At 34.2% G+C, this 23,792-nt stretch overlaps 3 protein-coding genes across 5 annotated transcripts; 2 read left to right on the forward strand and 1 right to left on the reverse strand.

Moving 5' to 3' along the window:
- The first annotated feature begins 3,779 nt into the window (after positions 1-3,779).
- On the forward strand, positions 3,780-6,122 carry LOC131612968 (uncharacterized). 3 transcript variants are annotated; one of them, XR_009287518.1, is made up of 6 exons: positions 3,780-4,058; positions 4,138-4,202; positions 4,407-4,890; positions 4,991-5,052; positions 5,294-5,537; positions 5,630-6,122. XR_009287518.1 is itself a non-coding variant. In XM_058884700.1 (6 exons), exons 3-5 carry the CDS (start codon positions 4,532-4,534, stop codon positions 5,397-5,399), a joined length of 516 nt encoding a protein of 171 aa, XP_058740683.1. In that variant the 5' UTR covers positions 3,780-4,058; positions 4,138-4,202; positions 4,407-4,531; the 3' UTR covers positions 5,400-5,537; positions 5,630-6,122. The 3 variants fall into 3 exon arrangements, 2 of the variants coding, with proteins under 2 accessions (XP_058740683.1, XP_058740684.1); XM_058884700.1 differs by having other exon boundaries at positions 5,305-5,537; XM_058884701.1 differs by lacking the exons at positions 3,780-4,058; positions 4,138-4,202 and having other exon boundaries at positions 4,230-4,890; positions 5,305-5,537.
- Positions 6,123-10,547: 4,425 nt separating this feature from the next.
- Positions 10,548-11,518, forward strand: LOC131615147 (uncharacterized). The gene is made up of 2 exons (XM_058886640.1): positions 10,548-10,891; positions 11,032-11,518. The coding sequence occupies exons 1-2, from the start codon at positions 10,548-10,550 to the stop codon at positions 11,516-11,518; spliced, it is 831 nt and encodes a 276-aa protein (XP_058742623.1).
- A 5,894-nt stretch (positions 11,519-17,412) lies between these two features.
- LOC131610801 (3-deoxy-manno-octulosonate cytidylyltransferase, mitochondrial-like) lies at positions 17,413-21,584 on the reverse strand. Its single transcript, XM_058882851.1, has 8 exons — positions 21,110-21,584; positions 19,964-20,009; positions 19,477-19,563; positions 19,276-19,400; positions 18,874-19,013; positions 18,680-18,731; positions 18,461-18,571; positions 17,413-17,818 (listed from the first exon to the last, which is right to left on the reverse strand). Exons 1-8 carry the CDS (start codon positions 21,350-21,352, stop codon positions 17,726-17,728), a joined length of 897 nt encoding a protein of 298 aa, XP_058738834.1. The 5' UTR covers positions 21,353-21,584; the 3' UTR covers positions 17,413-17,725.
- Between the last annotated feature and the right edge of the window lie 2,208 nt (positions 21,585-23,792).

The raw sequence follows: 23,792 nt of genomic DNA on the forward strand, positions 1-23,792 counted from the left end.
GGTATGCCAGAGTAGCTGCCCCCCAGTTCCACTGGTGAACGGTAGTCAGGTCCATGAAGTAGCGTAGGTAGGTCACGTCGACGTACCTTGCACTCTTGTCCACAAAGCATGCACCGCCTACCACATGCATGTACCAGCACCGGAGAGCGCAGCCGCGGTGACACTGTGTGAATAGATCGTCACCCGCCTCCTCGGCATCGGCCGCCGCGTCCAGGTGGTGCTCGAAATAGCGGCTCAGTGTGGTGAACCGGATATGAGGCCCATTTGTCGTGATGCACTCGAAGTCAGCAACTTCGGGCTCCATGCCCAAATAGAGCGCCATCCACTGACTGGCCTCGACCCTCTGGATCCAGGAGTGGGTCAACAGCGGCCCCCTGATGGGCAGGTGGAGAAGACACTGCACATCATGCAAGGTGATCGTCATCTCCCCAACCGGCAAGTGGAAAGAAGACGTCTCCTTGTGCCAACGCTCCACAAATGCCCCCTGCATGTCGTGGCTGATGGTGGTGTACCCCGTCATGCAGAGCCCGCTAAGCCCTGAACCTCGCACCGCGTCGTTAAACCACTCAGCTGCTGGTTTAAACAGACTGAAAATCTTCCGGGCGTGGTTCACCATTTTCAAAGGATCTCTCTCCTGTTACAAAAAAACAAATAAAAGCATATGTTAAATAGACCGTTAAGAAAATATCGAATAAACGTCTAAATTATAAACGGTTAAATTATAAAAAATACCTCTCCCTCCCAGATACGCCGAGCGACGTCATCGTGGTAGCTAATCAGCACGGAAGTGACAAAGGGCCCTCCCGGATAGCTGTCCTCCTGCTCATCCTCCTCCCCGGGTGGAGGGTCAACATCCGGTACCCCCTCCGCCTCGTGGTATGGCACTACCACCTCCACCTCCTCCTCCTCCTCCTCTCGCTGGCAGGAAGAAGATATCGGAGCCAGCCGACTCCTAGATCCAGATGAAGAGGTACTCAGTCCCACGTCCACAGGAACTCGCACACGTCGTCCCCGGCCCTGCCCCCGTCCCTGTGTCGACGCCAGCTGCGCCGCCGCCTGCTCGCGTCTAGCCGACGCAGTCTGGGTCTCTCTACCCTGTCTGATGTGTGCTGGTTGGTTGTCTGACATGTTCCTGTAAACAATTGAAATCGATTAATATGCGAGACAAAAGAAAAAACTAAAAAAATTGCACTTTGATACAATTCGGAAGTTCATTTCCGAAACTGGGATGGAGGTGTTTTCGGAAATGAACTTCCGAAACACCCTTGCGCAGAACTTCTCTGCAACCTCCAATGGCAGACCCCAAAATCAAACTTCAAACCTATGTCTACACATTCTAAACATCCTAAATATCAGTACCAACCTAACCTAATACATTTTTTGCTATTTGTAAACACCCTAATATGAATTTTAATCATAGATCTAAAACTCAAAATGCTTATCGATTGAAGAGATTGGAGTGCTTTTTAATGTAGTATAGGAAGCTTATTGGAGCCTTTGATGTAGCCTTGGAAGTGTTTGCACAAAATTTCTCCTTTGGTTGTGTTTGATGTTGAATTAGGGTAAATGAATGGGGGAGGGGGAGTGTTTTGCTAAATCTGCAAAACGCGCAGTATTTCGGAAATGAACTTCCGAAATGCTGTTTTCCGAAATGAACTTCCGAAATGCTGTTTTCGAAAATGAACTTCCGAAATAAGACAATTTTCTTTAAAAAAAAAAACGCTTTCGGAGATGCATCTCCGAAAACACCTTTTTCTTGCATTTCGGAAATGCATTTCTGAAGTCAGGGATAGTTTGAGTTTTTCACCAGAGGTGGACTAGAAGGTTGGGAGGTGGCCAAAGAAATTTCCTTTTTTTATAGTGCGAGGCAACTTTAAAATGTAATTTTTCTCTTTTCTTCGTGCTCTCACCTGTTATCTTCACTTCATTTCTTGTCATTGGAATATTTCAGTATAAAATCTTTATAAATTTGTCTTGTTAAAGCAATTTGAGATGAAATGAGACTTTTCAAATAATTTTAAGTTATGTTATAACTTATTTCAATTTATGCAATGTTTAATCACATATCTAACTAAAAGACTAAAAATACTTTAAAATAGTAGTATGACTATAACTGATTTTGATGTGATGATAGTGCATTTTGTTACTACATTAACATTTGCTAATGCTAGGTATCGTAATTAAATAAGTTCATTTAACCAAATAAAATAAGTTGAAAGGAAAATCTTAAATAATAGTATAATGCATATGCCATATTCCAAACCAAATGGTGTGAAACCAAATTGAAATCAAAGGCACCAATGGGCAAACATTAACATTGTCTCTGCAGAAATGAAATTTGAATTTGGTGAGTGAGATATATGCATTATTGTCAAACTTTTCAACAATGTACACCCTTTTTAAGCTGGCCTTGTTGCCCATTCATTCAACGCCTGCATTTGGTGTGACTTTGTAAACCCAAAACTGCACATGCTCACCATATGTCCTTCTCCACAAGTCACGTGCTTCCCACATTATTTCTTTGACTATTGCAAATTTGCAATTGCATTCACAACACTCTATTTTTGTTTTTCATTGGCCGTCCAATTTAATTTGTAGGTCAATAAAATTCAACAAAAGGCTATTCTAGTCAAAGATTCTGGAGCTTAAAGTTTTGTTTTCTCAAATTTTTTGTATGAATTTTTCGATTTTAATCTGAATAATCATATACAGAAAACGACTAATGTTGAGTTCATTTTTTAAAATTGTCTTAGGAATATTGAAGTTTTAATATTATCTTTTCAATGGCTAAATGTCTAAGAATTAATATGTAAGTTTTAATATTATCTTTTCAATGGCTAAATGTCTAAGAATTAATATGTTTGAATGTTACTGTTAAGAGTCTCACATCGGACAATATATGGCTTGAACATGTCCTTATAAGTGGCGGAAATCCTCATCCTACAAGCCGGTTTTGTAGGGTTGAGTTAGGCCCAACCACACTTTTTCACATGGTATCGGAGCCTCGTTTAAGATCCGGTGGGCCACCTTCTATGGTTTCCGCTATCGGGCCACCCGCCATTTATCTCCACGCTCCAGTTGTCTAGTCCTGGACGTGAGGGGGTGTGTTAAGAGAACATCACAAAATTTTAATTAATTAAGAGCCCTAATTTTGTGTTGTATTTTATAAAAATATAATGAAATAGATAATTTATAATTGTTTCACAGAAAGTAATATTTATCACGTAGCTTAGTGGTTACTATAAGTTTTAGTGTTTAGATTTATAATTCTTTGAGATATTGCTAGTTTCTATCAATACCTTGGCATAGCTTTAGTGTTTAGTATTTATAATTCTTTGAGATATTGCTAGTTTCTATCATAAAATAACACTCCATAAATGCTTATGTAGATGTGAACTCTGCAATATAGAAAAAGAAAACCTTATCTAGAAACGGTATTTTGATTTGAGAATCTTCAGGCTTCACGTCACACTATGTCTCCTCGTGACCAAACATGTCTTACAGAATTGAACTGTTTTCCATCAACCTAAATTTCAATCCCAAATTAATTCTTTAATCAATATATATATATATATATCTATCATATAAGAAAGTTAATTGTTCTTGAAAAACCCATTTTGCCCTTTTTTAAAATTCTCTTCATTTGGACTATACACGTGGACACTCTCTTTGCATCAGGTTGCTCACTCTTCCCAATTTCACGATACTTTTCTATTTTTCCCCATATTTTTTCCTTTTCTTTTTTGCCTCTCTTTTTTCGCAAACTCTATTCCCCTTTTCACTCAATGATAATTTCTCCCAATCAAAGCTGCAGACTCAACTTTTCTGATTACTTGCAACTATGGTTTTGCAAATTTCAATACAAACCCTATCTCTCTTTAGTTTCCTTCATAAAGTTAAACCAACTTCTCCTTCATTTCTGTCAACTCTTTCTGTCTCTCTCTTATCTTCTCTCTCTCGAAAGTCTTTTTTTCTTTTCATAGCAAAACTTTCATTTCTTCCTTTCTCCTCCTCCCTCATGGCAAGACCGTTCGAGCACGTTGCCGACATCAACGACGGTAAGGATTTGTGGTATATTTCCTTCTTACCTGTGCTTCCATGTCTTCGTATCTGACTTTTTTCATTTTGTTCTTTCAGAAAGTATGGAATCCAAATTCGAGCGGGTCAACAATTTAGTTACTTCAAATAATTGGACTGAGAAGGTGGTGAAAGAATTCTCACAAATCTTTTGATTGTTAGAGTTTTGTGCTCACTCGATCAATTAATTATTAAAACAAATTTGATTTTTATTTGGTCTATCAAATTTTGTTATTAGGGTTTTTTATTATTTAATCAATCGTTGAACATGTTAGCTGTGATTTTGATCAAATTGTTTGTGTAATTTTGCTCTATCAATACTGATAAAGGTGATGAGGGAGTAGATGCTGCCGATGAAAAAGTAGAAGCGGGAAGTTTGAAACTTTCCATATCTGTGGAACTGCAAGTAAAACCTTTATCTTGAGAATCTATTACAGCTAAGTATGTTACTGTTATGAGAGGTGGTTCATTTTCACTTTGTGAGGATCAAGAGTCTTCTGGGAGTAATAGCTTCAGTTTGAATAGTGGCCAACAACAACAACAACACTGGAACAATTGTTCTTATGGTGATTCGCCTGATTGTTGGAGTCCGAGATTGAGTTCTAAAGAGGAGAGTTTGATGAAAAGAAGAGAGTGTGATCATCAGCATAGCGGTGGTATTGGACATGGAAGACTTGCTACTACATCTTCTGGCATTAAAGTATCAATCGGCAACAATGAATATTTACTAAAACCTGCACTAACAGAAGCAACTTTGCTGTTAATACTAAAGAATTTTTTTGAGGTCATTCTGCATCTCCCTGTAGTGAATAGGTAGTGATTCATAAATCTTGCATTAGCTATTGAAAAACAGATCATTATGTAGAAATTTCTCATATGAATAATTATGGTCCTAACATATGTTATTTTGTAGGTGGTTCTTGGAGGTGGTGAGGATGTATCAGTTGTTACAACTACTGATCAAAGTGCTGGCAGGTATTGGACTTTACTTGACAGTCCATAAATTATAGATGAATATTGAATATTGTGGCATCCTATCTTCCAAACTGTATTACTAATAGTAATAGGTTGTGCTTCTTTTATGCTGATTTAAACGCAGTGGTGATGACTTCAGTTTTCATGGTTTCAAACATATTGGTCTCTAATTTTACATCTGTTTTATCGTTGTTTTTCGAATTAATGAGTAATCTGTGTTTTAATAATATTAACTTGCCAGCTACCTTATAGGCTGTGACAACGAACTTGCGAAATTACATACTAGCCATCCCGAGGCTTGCGACAAAGATGGTGGCGTGATCAATATGCATATAGACGATCTCTGAAAATTTGCGATGCTATGGCTGCATAAAACTGAGGAGGTTTGAGCTGATAGAGCTCATTATGCAAGAAATATAACACGAGACATATATGAGACCGGGTGGATCAGTGAGATGTATGGTTACTCATTTGGTGCGGCAGAGGTATTTTATTTTTACGTTCTTATCATGATGCATACTTGAAGTACGAGAAAAAAGTCATTGCTATAATGAGTGATGTTATTGATTTGATGCAGTTGAAACTAAAGCACACTATAAGCAATGAGATATTGATATACCCGGGATATGTTCCTGCGCTGAACGTCAAATATCGAGTTTGTCATTATGGATTGTAATTCAGTTAGTTGTCCACATGGTCTATTGATGCCTGAGCAAGCTCCTGGTGCTAAACGGGTCCTTGTTCCTGAGACTTTTTGGCTCTTCTTATGTGAAGATTCTATTTCTGTAAAACATGATCATGCTTTAGGTGGCCTGATTCTTCCTTCAGGTTCTACAGAGTGTTCCCAATGCATTAATGAATTATCTGAAGCAGCATGCTTGGAGGATTCTTTGAGGTTATTTCATTTGTAATTGCCATTACAAATAGTGACAAATAATTACCTGAAATGATGTTGTGTGCTGAAAGAATGCTCATGTTACGAAACTCTTAACTCGGCCTAACCATAGTCAGTTTTATATTTTTGAGAAATAATAGTAGTTATAGTTATAATGCATATATAATACTCTTGTAGTAGCTATATGATATTTGCATCATGAGATGTTGGAATGAATAGCTAATATTTTTTAATCATATGATATGTGCATGATGTGATGATGTTACTTAGTTGTATAATTAGTCATTATTTAGGTAAGGATTATCATTCTTTACTAATCCTTAGTCACTTTTACGTTTTCACGGTGAATCATATGAAGCTTTTAGCGTTAGAAATTATCTATAATGAGATTTGTCATTTTTACCGATGTTGTTCAAATGAGTTATATATTGCATCCGCCATTCAGACCCACCAAGGTTTTTTCCAGCCTAATTTCATTGATCTGAAGTACAAGTCATCAATGACATAGTTTCCTCTGCTATATCAGTTTAATTCTGAGAGAAGAAACCAAGTATTAAAACTAAGCAGAAGAATGAAAAAAATGCATGAAACCAAGGCCAGAGTTTATCAAAAAAATGAACATGCTTATTACAGGTTGCAAATTTCAAGATATTGAGATGGACAAAAAAGTTCCATCATAACAAGCTACTCTATTGTAGATTTTCAACTTACTTGTGCAATTCCTGCTGCTAATTCTAAATAGAAAAATTAATTGTGCAATTCCTGGTGCTAATTCTAAATAGAAAAAAATAGTAAGCATAGTGTTGTGATTATTTGTGGTGTGCTTGAACATACAAAAGATAAATACTTCATGCTACATGGTTACAAAGTGTAAGTGATTCATGTCATTGATCAATGGTATAAATCGTCATATATAAGTAGCGGCAGTTGATAGCTTACACTCGAGTTTGAATGGCTAGAACTCTATTACAGACTTGGATTGAGGGGAGACCAATATTATTATTATTATTATTATTATCAGTTGTTCTGTTCAATCTTTTAAATATAATTCTATATCCAGGACTTGGATGGATCCTTGATTCAAGGGGGACCTGCATACTACTCATTCTTCTACATTTTTTAATTTATAAAAATAGTTTTTCATAAAACTGATACTTAATATAGAAATTTTAGTTTCTGCAATAGGCAAATGTTGCACTACACTCATACTGAAACATCGTGTTTCACATGTTGCACCAAAACATTCAAAATAACTCTGCATATAAGTCTTCTTTGTAGAGTAAATTTTGGATTGAAAATCTAAATATTCAAATATTTTTATATATTGAAAGATATAGGCACCGATTTATTATATCATTTAAAAAAAATGTCATTTTATTTTTGGAACAAATGAGCGTATCAATTTTCCTTCATATCTTCATATTTATTTTTTCATGTAATTTTTATTTAACTATCCTATTTAATTTTCTATATAAAATAAATCATTTAAAACAAATGAGCGTACCATGCTGGTACTCATGCGAATGCACAGGTATCCCGATAATATTCAAAATATTGAATATTAACGGAAGCACGGGGTTATTGATTAAAGTATTGAATATTAACGGGAGCATAAATATAAATTCAACAAATTTATAAATATTTTTTAAACTAAAAGAAATATTTTAATTGAATTATAAAAGGAAACTTTAGATCAATTTATCAAAACAAACAAAAAAAATTATTTAAAAAATTATTTTATGGTTGCTATTGTATTTTTCTAATGAATAGTTTTATTTTTATATTCTTAGTAAATGTGTGATCTTAATATCTATTTTTAAATTAAAAACCAATGTTACAAAATATAATCAGAGATCCACACACTAACACTATTGATTCAATATTTGTTCCTTCTATTATATTTTGCTGATATTTGTAGTGAGTTAATGAAATTTTAATAAATTTTGTTTTTTCATATCATAAAAATTATATGAAACGGAAAAATGTGACTACTGATCCCGATATTGAATAATGTTTTTGATGATATTAATTAACTATAAAAACAAATTTTGACCAAATTATAATTTATCATTTTTTAAAATACCAAATTAAAACAATTATAACGGAAATATAAAACTACCGATCAAAATATAAAATAATAATGGGAATAAGTTTACTATTGAGTCAAATATTTTAGTAAATAATTTCAAAATAACGGGGAAAATAAATTTACTGATTAAAATATTAAATAATAAAAATTTATTGACTATTTTTTTTAATTTATCTAGAAAAATATAAATCCATAAATTTACTCTTCAAATGACTATAATATAAATATTTAAAATTTTATTTTTATCCAAATATATTCATATAGGTAAAAAAATTATTATTGATTTAAATATTTTTAAACAAGGTCATTTTTATAAACGGGACTAAGTTTACTATTGATTCAAATATTTTTATAAATAAATTCCAAACAAATATAACATTTATTATTTGTATAGACAGAAAAAAATATATTGTTGATTCAAATATTTTTATATATTAAAAAAATTATAATAAACTCTTTTGATTCAACAATTTAGTCTTTTTTTCATTTATTATTATTACACTTTGAAAACAAATGCGCGTACTAACTATAGAAATCAAATTTTGATCAAATCATAACTTATAATTTTTTTTAAACACAAAATTAAAACAATTGTAACGAGAACATGAAGTTACGGATCAAAGAGAAACCAAATTAAATGTAGTTCGCATTTAATTTTATTTTGAAAAAGATGTATATTTTTAGGAAAAAAATGCTTAAATAAAATAAAGTTGATGTTTTTTGTTATAATTTGTTACCAGAAAAATGAGTGTTTGTTGCTTATAAATAGTTACGAATGAGACATGAAGTTATTGATCAAAATTTTGATGATTAACGAGACATAAAGTTACTGATCAGAATATTTTTTTTATTAATTATACCTTCAATTTTTTTTCACAGGTAACCAGACACATTTTTCTATTAAAAAATGTATATCTGAATTAAATGCGTGTCCCGAACCAGAACCCGTGCGAACGCACGGGTTTGTTACTAGTATATATATATATATATAAGTGGTTCTCAACTACTATGCCAAGGTTGCAATTCCTTTATATACGTAAAGTATCTTATTGTATATGAGAATTATTTTCATGTCCACCCTGTCAAAGTTATGCCTTTAATGAGAATCCTAAGTTTCTCTCGTGATATAGCGTCTAATATTTTTGATAATTATTAGTATAAGTTGGTTTCAGTTATTATTTGGCCATTTTTTTGGTTCAGTTAAGCAATAATTAAGTTTGTTCGGTTATTTAGCTAATCGTTAAGTGGAATGTTGGACGATGGAGTATTATATTGTTAAACCTAAATTGAAGCTATCTACCTTTTTTTCTTCTCAATTTGAAAATGTGAGTTGCACCATTATTATATAAGGAAATGCTAACTTCTGTATGTTCTTGTATCAACGTATGAGAGGAATAGTTTGTGTGAACATTTTATTATAGGAGAATAAGACATATATTTATATTATTTCATATTGTTGCCACTTTTACTAAAGTGATCTCGACTGTTGTGACATATTTTAAGTTAAGTAATTTAAATTTAAACTCAAATTATAATTAGGATTTGTTATATATATATATATATATATATATATATATATATATATATATATATATATATATATATATATATATATATATATATATATATATATATATATATATATGAGGAGGAGGGATATATTTACTCCAGGAGTAAGTTATTATAACTTACTCCAAATCTAGATCATTGATTCTTTTTAATCTAATGGTTAAAAATAATAAGTAATTAAATGCATAGAGAGAAAACTATTATTTATTATTTTTAACCATTAGATTGAGAAGAATCAATGGTCTAGATTTAAAGTTATAATAACTTACTTCTGGAGTAAATATATCCCTCCTCATTCTATATATATATATATATATATATATATATATATATATATATATATATATATATATATATATATATATATATATATATATATTCTGTAATTCAATTTGAACAATTCAATAAAAAAAAAATTATATTTTCATTCTCTCATTCCTTCTCGCATCTAAAGTGTTTCACGCACTAACAAATTGGTATTAAAATTTAGGTAGATTTATGATCGAATTTACAAGAATTACATGTCAGTGAATGTGTTTACCGGATTATGGGTTGTTAATAATTGGTTGTACAGATGAATGGTACTAATGGCATTCTGAATTCTCTTTCAATTCTTGATGACAAAAATTTGAACCGATGGAGCAAGCATATGAAGTCCTTGTTCGGATTTTATGAAACCCTAAAAGTGGTTGAAAACAACGTTCTTGAGCTTGCTCAAGATGAAAACGACGTGTAGAAAATTGCACACAAGGAGACGAAGAAGAAAGATTACAAGGTTGCGTATTACATTCAATCGGCGGTACATTCGACGAATTTTGATAAGATCTCTCGTGCTAAATCGACAAAGAGGCATGATATATTGTTGTCAAGTACTATGAAGGAGGCGAGAAAGTTAAAATCGTCAAATTGTAGACTTTGCGACGACAGTATGAATCGTTGTAGATGGGAGAAGATGAAAAGGTTGCAGGCTATGTGTCAAAGGTGGAGAATCTCGTCCATCTCCTGGAGGGTTGTGGTGAAACTCTAACTGATAAGATAATAGTTGAGAAGGTAATGTGTATGTTGACATCTCACTTTAATCACGTTATAATAGCTATTCAAGAATCCAACAATCTTGAAACCCAAAAACTGGATGATTTGGTTGGTTTGTTGGAGGCACATGAGATTAGGGTTGTCGAAATACAAGCACTGCAGACTCAATCATGGAAGAAGCACGGTGGTTCTGAAAAATTCAAAGGCAAAAGAGACAAGACTCAGAGCAAGAAGTCTTGGTCGAACCCTCAAAAGTATAAGATTGATGATAAGGCTTTTGAATCCTTGAAAAGAGGAGAAGGAAACTTCTATAAAAAAGACAAATAGGAGAAAAAGATGTGCAGTGCTATAATTGTGAAAAATAGGGTTACTTTGCTAAGAATTGTTAGTACAGGAAAGACAAGGGAGTGACAAAAGGCAAGGACGAAAGAGTGAACCTTGCACGTCAAGATTCTAATGATTATGATGATTTGGTGCTCATGGTTGCATCTGTAGATGAGCATGTTGAATCCAAAATCTTGTTCCTCGACTTAAGTTGGTCGAATCACATGACTGGTCGAAAAATATGGTTAGCAGATTTCGACGAGTTAAAGAAGAGCAAGGTCAAATTTACTAATAATAACTCATTGCAAGAAAAAGGTATTGGCAACATAGTTATTCAAACGAGTAATGGAGCGAAAGCTATGATCAAAGATGTACTATATGTACCTAAAATAAAGTATAATCTGTTCAGTGTTGCACATTTGGTCGAAAAAGGTTTCTCAATAGTTATGAAAGATGGAGCCTTGGAACTGTTCAACACTCAGAATAATTTGGTCTTGAAATCTCCTCTATCGAATAATAGGACATTTAAGACCATTGTTAGTTCCATGGTTTTGTGATTGACATAATTTTGCTAAAATATGGTTCTTAACAGATGTTGAGCAAGATGTTGAAACATCTTGACCAACTGTCATAACAGGTTCAACTATTATGTGTTTTCCCATATGTTGTTACATCCTATACCAGAATACCATGACATTCATATTGGATTTTAATCCTCGAAGATTTGATTGAAAAATATGAGATTCTGGAAGATTCAGACACTCATACATGCACAATCAATCAAGGAGTTTTTAGGACAATTGCATATTTGATTTAATTATAGAAAAAGGACCATTGAGACTTTTTTAGGAAACTAAGATTTGATTTGATGTGTTCTTATTTCTATGAAGATCTTGCAACTGGTTGAAAAAGGAGAATATTGGATTTATTCAGAAGTCCAAGCCCATACTGCAAGAGTCTATAAATAAAGACTTGTTAAACCTAGTATAGCGAGCATTCATAAATAGAAACCGTGAGTGCAAATAAAGGTTAGTGTTTTGGGAGTCTTTTAAGGTTTTTCGTGTGTTCTACTTGTGTGTCACTCATGTATCTTCTGATATATTAAGGTGGAATGGTTGTTCTCACTCTTGAAGCTTTTAAGCAAAAGAGTTAAGTATTGTTCTTGATTGAAGCTTTTGAGCAAGACCAAGTATTGTTTATTTGAAAGTGTAATCTTTCTATTTGGTTCCCCTACTCACAAGTTGTGTGACTGTTTTTATCACTGTGGTGATTGAGAGTGAGATGTCAATTTCTTATATCTAGATGTCGATTTTTAGCTAGAAGTTGCACGGGGTAGTGATTAAGTGAGAATTTGTAAACTGGGATTGTTTAGACCTTGAAATAATACTATTATAATGGATTTCCTTCCTGACTTGGTAGCCCACAGATTAGGTGTTGTTGCATTGAAATGTTTTAACAATTGACTGTGTTATTTATCATTCTATAGTTTGTTTCAATTTTGATAATTGTGTTATCAGTAAGCAAATGTTATAACATCTGTCTTGACATTGTGTGGTGTTAGGACATATGTCTTGACATCTATTTTGTAAGTTATAGAATTTTAATTGGCATCAGAGCAGGCACCTTGTTCTGTTTATTGGGTGAGCTCTAGGGAGAATATTTTCTGGTACTATGAATAAAGAAGGAGGATACAACAACAAACCACCTCTGTTGGATGGTTTAAATTATGACTGGTGGAAAGTCATAATTGTGGCTTTTTTGAAATCCATGGACAATAAGGCTTGGAAGGCTGTTTTAAAAGGATGGGAGCATCTTGTTGATAAAGAAAAAGAAGGGAATGTGTCCTTAAAACCTGAAGAAGATTTGTCTGATGAGGATGATAAATCAGTTCTTGGAAACTCCAAGGCTTTGAATGCTCTATTCAATAGAGTAGACAAGATTGTTTTCAGGTTGATCAATACATGTACTATAGCCGGAGATGCTTGGGAAATCCTCAGAACAACTTATGAAGGCACATCCAAAATGAATATGTCTAGTTCAACTTATCACTTCCAAATTTGAAAATTTTATGATGAGACTATTCAGCAATATCATATGAAGATTCTTGAAATTGTAAATGCATTTAGTGCCTAGGGAGATAAGATGTCAGAAGCAAGACTTGTAAGAAAAATTATGAGGTCTCTACCTAGGAAATTTGACATGAAGGTAACAACCATTGAAGAAGCTCACAATATTAGCACCATGAGGGTTGATGAAATTGTTGGCTCACTTTAAACTTTTGAATCGGCTATAAGTGACAAGTTTTGGAAAAAGAACAAGAGTATAGTTTTTGTATCTAATGCTGAAGATGAAACAGAGGTCAAATTGATTTAGATACTGAGGAATGACTGTCCAATACCTTTGTGTTACTTGGGAAGCAATTCAATATAATTCTGAAAAAGAATGGATAATAGAGGAAGATTAGGTGTCAAGAACATCTCATCTGACATCATAAATGATAATGATTCTCAAAATAATATCGGACCTGAAGAGAAGTCCATTCAAAGCAAAGGAGATCAATGTTATGAGTGTGAAGGATTTGGTCACATTAGACCAGAATGTCCAGCAATTATCTCAAGAAGCGGAAAAGGGACTTTACTGTATCTTGGTCTGATGATGATGAGTCAGAATATGATTCCACAACTGAGACTGCCAAATTGGTGATCTCTCTCTCTCTCTCTCTCTCTCTCTCTCTCTCTCTCTCTCTCTCTCTCTCTCTCTCTCTCTCTCTCTCTCTCTCTCTCTCTCTCTCTCTCTCTCTCTCTCTCTCTCTCTCTCTCTCTCTCTCTCTCTCTCTCACACACACACACAGTGTGTGTGTGTAATTCTTAATCTTTATTTTCTTCGATTCTTGTGCATCATTGGAGGTGCGAACTCCACCAATTTGCCACAAATTTTTTTGTTAAATTGCCACGGTTTTAACCGTGGCTAATTAGCAAACTTTTGATAGCGAATACTCTATTTATTTCAAAATGATATGATAATTTAAATACTTCACATAAATTAAAAAATATAATTAATTTTGTATGAAAATAATAAATCATTAGATAATTTACGAAATTATTATTCAATAATGATATAAAAACATCTTAAAATTAAAAGATAGAGTAATATATAGTAAATAGTATGATAGAAAAAATAAATACTAATTTTTTAATAAAATTTTAGTGATATATAATTTGAAATATTGTTTTTTGCAAGGGGTTTTTAATTAGTTTAAGAATTTAATTAAAGTAAAATTAATTGCAAAGGATTTATAATTACTTTAATTTAAGAATTTAGTTAAAGTAAAATTAATTAAGAATATATTTAAGTGATTCCAATGCTTAATTAAATTTAGTTAAGATAAAATCAATTAAAAGTATACTAGTTAAGTGACCGCAATGCTTAATGAAAATAAGTTAAGGTAAAATTTATTAAGAGTTTATTTGGTAAAAATAACGGTCAACTAATAAACTAGTTGATAGTTTATAGTTTATCAGTGATGATTGATGATTTATAACTGATGATTAATAATTTATAATTTATAGATGATGATTGAGATTAATAACTGATTAGTTAATTGAAGTGTTTGATAAAATTAACAGTGTAACTAATTTATAAATGTAAAGTGACATAAAATATACTCAATACACAATTATTTTATTTTAAAATAAAATAAATTATAAAGGATAAAAATAATTTTTTTTTAAATAATATGGATAAAACAGAAAGAAAAATCATAAGCTACTATAAATTAAAATGTTAATTGAAATAATGCCTAAAAGATAAACTATAAACTAATAAAATAAGCTATTAATTCGTGATGAAAAGACCATTATCAAACCTATCTGTAACACCCCTTTTCTAAACTCCAAAATAATACGTATATTAACAGAGTAATAAAGCATGCATATCACAAAAGGGTGTCACATGTCGTTTCCACAACAATGAAAATCAAACATAAACATACTTCATATTAGTGGTGTTCAAAACCAAACCAACCCAATAGAAAACCGCAAACCAAACCAAACCGAAATCGCAAAAAACCGTATTTGGTTTGGATTAGTTTGTGTCATTTTTTAACAAAACCGCACGGTTCAGTTCGGTTTGCGGTTTGTATTTTGTAAACCGAACCAAACCGAATCAAACCGCATTATGTTGCAACCTAAATTTTACTTAACTTACATCCAACCCAAACTTAAACCTATTATACATTAGCCTTATGATTACAAAAAATTTTCTCATCCTTACATATAATTTAAGTCTCGATCTTCTCAAATCTCTAATAACATTATCGCACATTTTTTGCCACATACAACTTCCCTCTTCTTCTATAATCTCTACTCTCTTATATTCTTTCTTTTTCACCTTCTCATTTTTTATGTAAATGTTCCGTGTTTCAGTTTCGTTTTTATCACAAATCTTCTTCTCTAATATCATTACTTTTTCTTTTTTTTTTCACCTTCACTAATCTTTCGTTTCTTTTTTTTTTGTTGTTTCATTATAATAATTTTTATATTGTTTTATGCTATTATTTTATGTTTAATATTTCACTTTTATCTAATTTAATTTTTACATAATAAATGAAAAATTGTTGTCAAAATATATATAACGAGTTTTGTTGTTATTTGATAGTGTATGAATGTCTAAATACAAAATTATGTTGTCATCTATATGTGTATGTATGGCTCAATAAAATATTAGAAAAAAACTGTTCCACTCTCTTATAGAAAAAATTGGAAATAACATGTAGCCTCATTTTTTGTTTAAGTTTTTGTGGTACGGGGTTGGATTACAGCAAGAACCTGAGGGGGGATATTTTGTTGTATCGGCAATTTTTGGATCATCTGCGACCTCAAGATGTATTATCACTAAACTTTTTATGAATCATATATGTATTACCAACCATCTTCCAAATAATATATTGTGTTCTATTTTCCTATGCAGTTTTATTGGAGGCCATATAATGGGTCTCAAACATGAGCCGAACCTCGATGACCAAGATGTTTGGACTGCGACTACACCTATCATAAGGTTCAACAATGTGGAGATGCACTAGACTGACCGTGTGAAACTCCATTTTGGCATGCGCCAAGAGATCTCGTCTCCCCCAACTGATTTGGGAGAATGGCATATGAAAAGAGTGAATCACCAATGGGATGTCCAAGATTGGAAAGCATTTGCACCCGGATTTTGTCAGATGTGGAAGGAACGTCGGCGCCATGTTCTCCGGTTCCCCGTTGCCCCATTCTCAATGCATTCAACTGAAGAATATGTGAGTTGGTATAAATCGGTTACAACCTCTGAAATGTATGTGTCCAACCCGTACTACTTGCACGACCCCCGCCCCAATAATTATACAGCCAAGAACCACCCCAACAACGCCAACAAAGTCAACAACGCCAACAACGTCAACCAAGCCATCCAAGCCAACCAAGCCAATCAAGCCAACAAAGCCAACATAGCTCATACCAAACTTAGTATCAACACCATCAGACCTCCAAACACCAATACCAATACCCTTACCAAGCAGATTATCAAACGCCCTACCAACAACAACCATATGGCTACACCCAACAACGCCACGAGGCGGACCCTTCCACATCCCATCTTAGCCCCGGCTTGAGCCCAGATGAGGAATACGACCCAAGTGACCCAATAATCACACAATCGCCACTTTACCGTTGCTCCCAACAACAACAATATGGCTACACCACACCCCAACCAACAATGCATTTTTACCAAGGCAATTCAAGTGCCAGTTGCTACCAACCATATATGGCTACCCCACCACCACGACAAAACTCTGAGGGCATGGGGAACTGACTCTTTGACAGTAGGATCGAAGAGTACATGGACAACGAGCGCATGAAGGGGCTATTCCAAGGTCCACCTACCAAAACACAACAAGAACCTCAAACGGGTGGGGGTAGACAACTACCCCAATGAAATCGGGTAGCGCCTAGGTGCGGAACTGGCGGTCGTTACAATTAAAAAAAATTGTAATGCATCTTGTTATCATTAATATATATTTCCGTATTTTTAATTATTTATTAAATGTTTAATTTTATATAAAAAAACATTAAAAAGAATCTTGGGCATTAGCGCCACCGCGGTAGCCTATTTTGGGCTTGCACATATGCGCCATGGGGGTAGCGCATTGGTTAAAAAATTAAGACAATGGCACCATGAGGGGTGGCTCCTATGTGTAGGTTCCCCCTAAACCTAGTTACCCATGTAATTCTTTTTAAAAGTTGATTTTTTTGGTATTTTTTTTTTAAATTTGGTTATTTCAATTTAGTCCTGAAAATATTTTGAAAAAAAAAATTAATTATTAAAACTATAAATTTTTATTTGATAATACAAGAAATAAAGAGAATAAAATAATAAAATAATAATTTGAAAATTTAGTCAGTAAGTATGAAAAATATAACATAAAAATATGTATGTATTCATAACATGATTGAAACTTCCTTAAACAATAATTAAAATTAAATTTTCTATTATAAATAAAGACTAATTATATTTATCTCAATTTTCGCTCTTAAGTACTACTGCTACCTTAAATCTGTAACATCCTTTATTTTTCCTATACGTATAAAATAAAAGTTTCATTCTCACTTATACTCCATTATAATGAAAGTATAACACACTCGGACGGACTCTATCAGTTATTTTTTCCTGAACAACTTGTTAATAATAATGGCTAATTTTCATTCAGTTTCGCTGCTATAACTTGATGTTTAAGACAAGTTTCTCTCGCGCATAAGAGCTTCTATTTTTCCAACATCTTCAGGAGTGTCAACACCATGGGCCTCATGGTCAACTCTTATTACCTACAACAAACAATAAAAATTAACTCTAGTAACCTTTAAAAGTCAAAATAAAAACAAGTACACAACATTGATATGAATGGTTCTTAGCTATGCTATGTGCCTATGTACAAGTATAATGTAATAAATGTCAATAAAAGACTACTTAATGAATTTTTATCAGAAGCCATTCATGAAAATGAATTTAATGGGAACCGGGGGATTTCCCCGCCACATTATCATGCATATTTCTATCACTCAGAAAATATGGAATTCCATCCAACAACACCTCAAAACAATGTTTTAGGAAGCAATAATTGGTCAGGTATTTTTAATTCTATCCTAACTCCAATACTATTTGAAACTTCATGACTCTTACTCTTTTTTTTTTTTGGTAGACTCATGACTCTTACTCTATTTCATCATAGTAACTCACAATCACAAGTTTCATAAATTTATCTAAGTGTGAGAAATATGACTGAATTTTAAATTAGTTAGCCTTCAGTTAGTTTTTAGAGAAACCACGTCTAATGGTAAGTTGGTAACCAAGACTTTTTACTAAGATTTGAAGGGTATTAGATTATGAAAGGACTTTATATAAGGTCAATTTGAAAATAATCAAGTAAAAACTTGAACGTTTTAAGAGGAATGAAAACCAATTAATACCTTCATCTTATAGCCATTCTCAAGAACTTTAAGCTGCTCCAAGTCCTCCTCAAGTTGCAATGGAGTAGGTGCAAGATCTGAGTATATCTTTAAAAACTTTGTATCATAACTCTGGAAGATAAGTACACAGAAATATTAACTCACAAGGAACTTGAAGAAACAGACTAATTTTGAGCAACGGTTGTCATCCCGGCAATTAAAGGAATTGAACATTAGTACCTGAATCCCAAGATGAAGGAAATAAGGGAACTCATGATTGACTTTCCCTGACCTGTAGCAAATATGCAGATATTTATCCAGCTTTACAAAATGTATAGAATACAAAAAATATTTACAAATATTTCACAAGATGTCTTGTGAATGACAGAAGAATTAAGACTCAAATTCAGAAATTTCAATGAGTTCTAGCTTACTTATTGAATGGGATTAACCCTCGAGAAAAATAGATGGCATAACCACGATGACTAACCACACATTTCACTCTGTTTGGATCAAGTGCATCTTCAGTCTTTAAATCGGTAACTGCAGTGCTGAACACAGCATCCGGCGCTGCCTGTAAGGAGCAAGATAGATTACAATACTAGTGGAAGAATACAATGTTTTCTTTTGGTCATAAAGTTATGATTCTTGGATGTAATGATCCTCAATATAAGCTGATGCAACATTGACTGAGCAATTTAGAAAAGTGGATTCACCATTTATTTGAAGAGTTAAAGTGCACATGTTGATTAAAGCTTAAAGTAAATAATAATTAATTCATAGAACTTTCATTTTCGTGGCATGATAAGAATAATTCTTTTTTGATCAAATTGTACCTGCAACGCTTTGACAACACCGTCTATTATTTCAGGTTCAATAAGTGGCTCATCACCTTGAATATTTACAACAATATCATATTTTTTCCCAAGCTTCTGCAGGGCTTCACTGCAGCGTTCAGTACCTAATGAGCAAAACAAAGTATGAAACAATGCGGGTAAAAGAAATCAATAGTTGAAATATGCTACTAATATGCTTACCATTTCGGCAAGACTCTGATGTCATTATGACATCTGCACCGAAATTCCGACAGCAGTCAGCAATCTTATCATCATCAGTTGCCACAACTAGAACCAGAGAAAACTACCAATTAGACCTCATAGAAGTAAGCCTGATAGATATTCACATGTTCTCTAAGCAAATACAATGCATGAACAAACATTTTAACTGTATAAGCTGAAATGAAATACAAACAGTTTACTCATGGGAGTGTGTATACTTTTAATTGCTCTGTTCAAATAAGCCCCTCGGAAGCATCAGATGTTGGACATGCATTTGAAAACAGAAATTAAAAAGTGATTTACTCTTGAAGCAAAACTCTCCATATTAAAATTCTGTGGCCAAGTGCAACAAATAGTATATGGATCCTAGATTCTCATAGAGGCATGTATCCACGTGTCATGTTCAGAGAATATTACAAGTCAAAGTTAGAGATTGGAGGAAGATCATGAAGATAGATAGACCTACCAACATGATCCAACGAAGCTGCCAGCTTTGCCCTTTCCCATGTTCTCTGTAAAATTCAGCTTATTGTTGTAAGTAAACCATGTCAACAACTTTTGACAAGAAAAAATGCTGAGAATAATATGTCAACAAGTCATACTGAATGTTTCAATTTCTAATTTCTAATAAACTAAGAAATGTATAAGCCAAGTAAGTATTTAGTGTACGCTTGTTTGAGATTTCCAAAGCCCCCAACCATCATTTCATTTTAGTTCATTGGATTTGACGAAAATCCACTGCTACATTAATATATTGCTTGATTTCAAAATTGATTTTGAAGCAATACTTTCTAGCATCTCCAAACAAAGACCAACGACCATGCCTTTTTCCCACTAAGTGGCAATTTATAGCATTTCCTTAGAGAAAAATTGATTACTGATAGGATCTATAAAATCCTTTGTACTAGTACTTTATCATTCAAACTCACTTAACATATAATTATCAAACATCAACTTTTTAAACCCCATTCTTTTTAAAACAAGTCGTAAACATCAAGGAATATAGGTTGGCACACCAAACAACAATTGAGTGATGCTATGTGAGTCAAGTGGTCGGGTGACTTTGGAAAATATCTTGAGGAACTTAGTCTACATCAAAAGGTATACAAGCAAACACGTTTAAGTAATTTATTGATAATGTAAATCAAAGGCTTAGCAACTAGAAGGCTATGATCTTATCAATCTTGGGGAGAGTTCTCTAGCTAAGTAAGTTATACAAGCTCTCCCTTTATATGTCATTCAATCGGCTTGGTTTCCTAAATCGACCTATCGTGATGAAATGGTGGACCAAGAAAGGATGCCAAAGATTCGTGTCCACTATTTCCGCCATAAAACACCATGGGACCGAAATCCTTCACAAATTGGCGATAGCCCGATAGCAGTTTGTGAAAAAGCAGCCACTCACTATAATCCGCTATGGTGCTACCATGGCCACTATTTGATAATAGTGGGTTAACTAGATTAGGAAGTATATGAAGTCTATTTGGGGTGATCAAGATCAAGCTCATAAAGTTGATTAAAAAAAGTGAGCAGTCATTTTGGTTATTGTCCATGAATGCGTTGGGTGTTGCCACTTATAGAAAAACAGAATTTTGTAGAGAGAGGAAGGTACCTGGATCATAGGCTTGCCAAGAATTTGAACGAGAGGCTTTCCAGAGAACCGGGAGGAAGCAAATCGAGCGGGTATGATACCTACGACCCGGCTACGGAATTTGTAGAATCGACTTAGGTAAGCGTGAGCACCGGCAGCAGCTACAATTGAAACTCCAACCATAATGCCAGGGATGATCCATGACTTCGAGTTATTGGAAGACGCAAGCGAGGAAGAAGATGAAGGTGAGGAACAAATTGCCATGGCACGGGAGAGAAAATGACAGTGGCAAAGTAGATAACAGCTTCAGATCTGTCTAGGTTAGATCCATTCTACGGAAGCGCTTCAGATCTACTACGCCGGGCCGGAAAGAGTCTCTAGGCTTCAGATTAGCCGGGATTTCCAACAAACGGAGGGTGGGCGGTGGCCACCTTCAGCATCTATTTTGTTTTTCCAATTTTTTCTCCTTGTGGATTAGGGTGTAGATTGAAATGGGCTTTGGGCCATTAATTTGTTTCTAACACAAAAAGCACACATATAATTTTCATTTTTTTTTATATAAACTCTAGTTAATACTAACTTTATTTCAATTGATTTTTTTTTATCATTATTAAATTTGCTTTTTTTTTAGTTCCTAACATAAGATAATCAAATACCAAAAAATACATAATGTTAAAAAATATAAAAAATATTTGTTTAAGTTTCTCTTTATTTTTATTTTAGAATTTCATATTTCTTTTATTATTTTGATCCATATTTGGTTATATATTTTGCCATTTTTTATGTTTTCATCAATAACATTTTGTTTTGATTGCGAGGTACCACTTGATATTGTGACTCTCGAATTTCATGGACATTTATCATTTACAATTTTAATTAATTTCATACATATTATTTCTTTATTTTCATTTGGGTTTGTAATAGTTAATTAGGACTTTTACTTTCCGCACTTTACTTTTTGCACTCCCCCGATTTTTTGGTTATGTATTCCCTAATCCCTGAAGCCATGTAATAACTTAGGTTTAATTTTCTGCACTTTATTTTTCTGTTATATAACTGTTAGAAATTAATAGGATTGTATGGCAAGACTAAAAACAACCTAGAATAACCCTAATATTCAGGATTAAATTAATCAATCACTTTTTGTTCACACACTCACCTTTAAGGTAATCTCTCTTAAGTTGTCTTTCGATTAAATAGTAAAGTCCCTCGGATGTAGGGATACCTTAGCCTGCTGCCTACGAACAAAAAATCATCAAAAAGATCATAGTCCCTTCGATGTTGCCTACGATATAATTGGTCTTGATGATAGTCCCTTTCGATTGCCAAGGTATCCTTACTTGTTTCCTTTATGACTATTCTCATCAATTCATGGGACTTCCTACCCTCCTTATGGTATGGGTAGCCCTATGGCAATACGATGACCCTCGATGTCCCTTTACATCCAACGAAAGGACTTCCCACTAACTAATGGTGTGGATAGTCTCTTTCCCTTAAACGAAAGACTTCAAGAACAAGAAAGACCTTACGAACTTAGGGTAGGTAACTCTTAATTGCTTGCTCAAAACATTCAAATTACTTCATACACCTCCTTTTCAAAGACTACACTTTGTATACATCCGTACGAAGATCATTACAAAGTTAAAGCTCTTTTCAAAATGTTTTTCTAAACACATGACACTTTTCAAAAAAATCAAACAGAAAACAAAGTGAGCTAAGCAATTAAGAGCCCGTGGATAACCATGGTTACAAAGGGTGCTTACACCTTCCCTTTGTATAACCCACCCCCCGAACTCAAGTCTTTTACAAAGGGTGCTTACACCTTTCCTTCTTGGAATAAATAAAGTTCGGTGGCGACTCTGTTGTACTTCGAGCGCGCGATTACGCTCGAGTCACATTTTTACCGCTACAGCGTATATGGGAGGGAGAGGTATTTTTTTTAATTCATCTGACTATATTATTTAACCGTTTTTAATTTACCCTTTTATTCAATATTTTCTTAACGGTCTGTTTAACATACTTTTTATCGGGTTCCACATTGATCTTGAGTACGTTGACGCCATGCCCAGGGCCGCCAGATACGTTCTCCAGAGGGGGAACAATGCGGTGGGACCATACCGTGGGTACCTCGACCGCACGATGCACGATGACGTCACTTGGAGGTCATTCAGTGACTACACTCAGACTGTCCCCTTTGACAGCATTGCTTTATATTCTGGCTGGTTGGCATGCGGGACCGACATCATGGTCCGGTATCTCCCTAAGCGGTGCATGCGTCAGTTCGGATTCGTGCAGATGATACCCAGGTCACCCTTTGAGGCTGCTCCCGACACAGTGACCCGAGTGCAGGTCACTGCCATATTTGAGGATTGGGAGCATCATGTGGTACCGGAGGAGTACCGTGCATTCGGGTCACCCAGGACTGGCACAGTGTGGAGGGATACGTCACATGGTTCTATCGGGTGTCACATCCTCTGCTGACACCCGACGCTCCCGGCGCTCCTGGACCAGCACACGAGGAGATCCTGGAGAACCAGCAGGCCGAGGATGACCACGCCATTGATCTCATGCCGATCTGCCAGCGGATAGAGATGCTTGGGCGGGACGCGTTGGATCGAGGTGTCATTCATCAGGGCGGTCCAGAGGCATTCGCCGTGATGGAGATGATCGTCACTGATGCGGGCCGTGCGGCGACATACAGGCG

The sequence above is a fragment of the Vicia villosa genome, linkage group LG6, assembly GCF_029867415.1.
Source record: "Vicia villosa cultivar HV-30 ecotype Madison, WI linkage group LG6, Vvil1.0, whole genome shotgun sequence".
Lineage (NCBI taxonomy): Eukaryota > Viridiplantae > Streptophyta > Magnoliopsida > Fabales > Fabaceae > Vicia > Vicia villosa.

Bases quoted from the DNA above. Each gene is read 5' to 3' on its own strand.
- LOC131612968 (XM_058884700.1), top strand. From the start codon at position 4,532: ATGAGAGGTGGTTCATTTTCACTTTGTGAGGATCAAGAGTCTTCTGGG. The intron at 4,891-4,990 runs GTAGTGATTCAT...GTTATTTTGTAG, and splicing joins CATCTCCCTGTAGTGAATAG to GTGGTTCTTGGAGGTGGTGA. The intron at 5,053-5,304 runs GTATTGGACTTT...GCTACCTTATAG, and splicing joins ACTGATCAAAGTGCTGGCAG to GCTGTGACAACGAACTTGCG.
- LOC131615147 (XM_058886640.1), top strand. From the start codon at position 10,548: ATGGGAGAAGATGAAAAGGTTGCAGGCTATGTGTCAAAGGTGGAGAAT. The intron at 10,892-11,031 runs GTATAAGATTGA...TTGTTAGTACAG, and splicing joins TCTTGGTCGAACCCTCAAAA to GAAAGACAAGGGAGTGACAA.
- LOC131610801 (XM_058882851.1), bottom strand. From the start codon at position 21,352: ATGGCAATTTGTTCCTCACCTTCATCTTCTTCCTCGCTTGCGTCTTCC. The intron at 18,572-18,679 runs GTACTAATGTTC...CTTATCTTCCAG, and splicing joins TCCTTCATCTTGGGATTCAG to AGTTATGATACAAAGTTTTT. The intron at 17,819-18,460 runs GTATTAATTGGT...TGTTTGTTGTAG, and splicing joins AGAATGGCTATAAGATGAAG to GTAATAAGAGTTGACCATGA.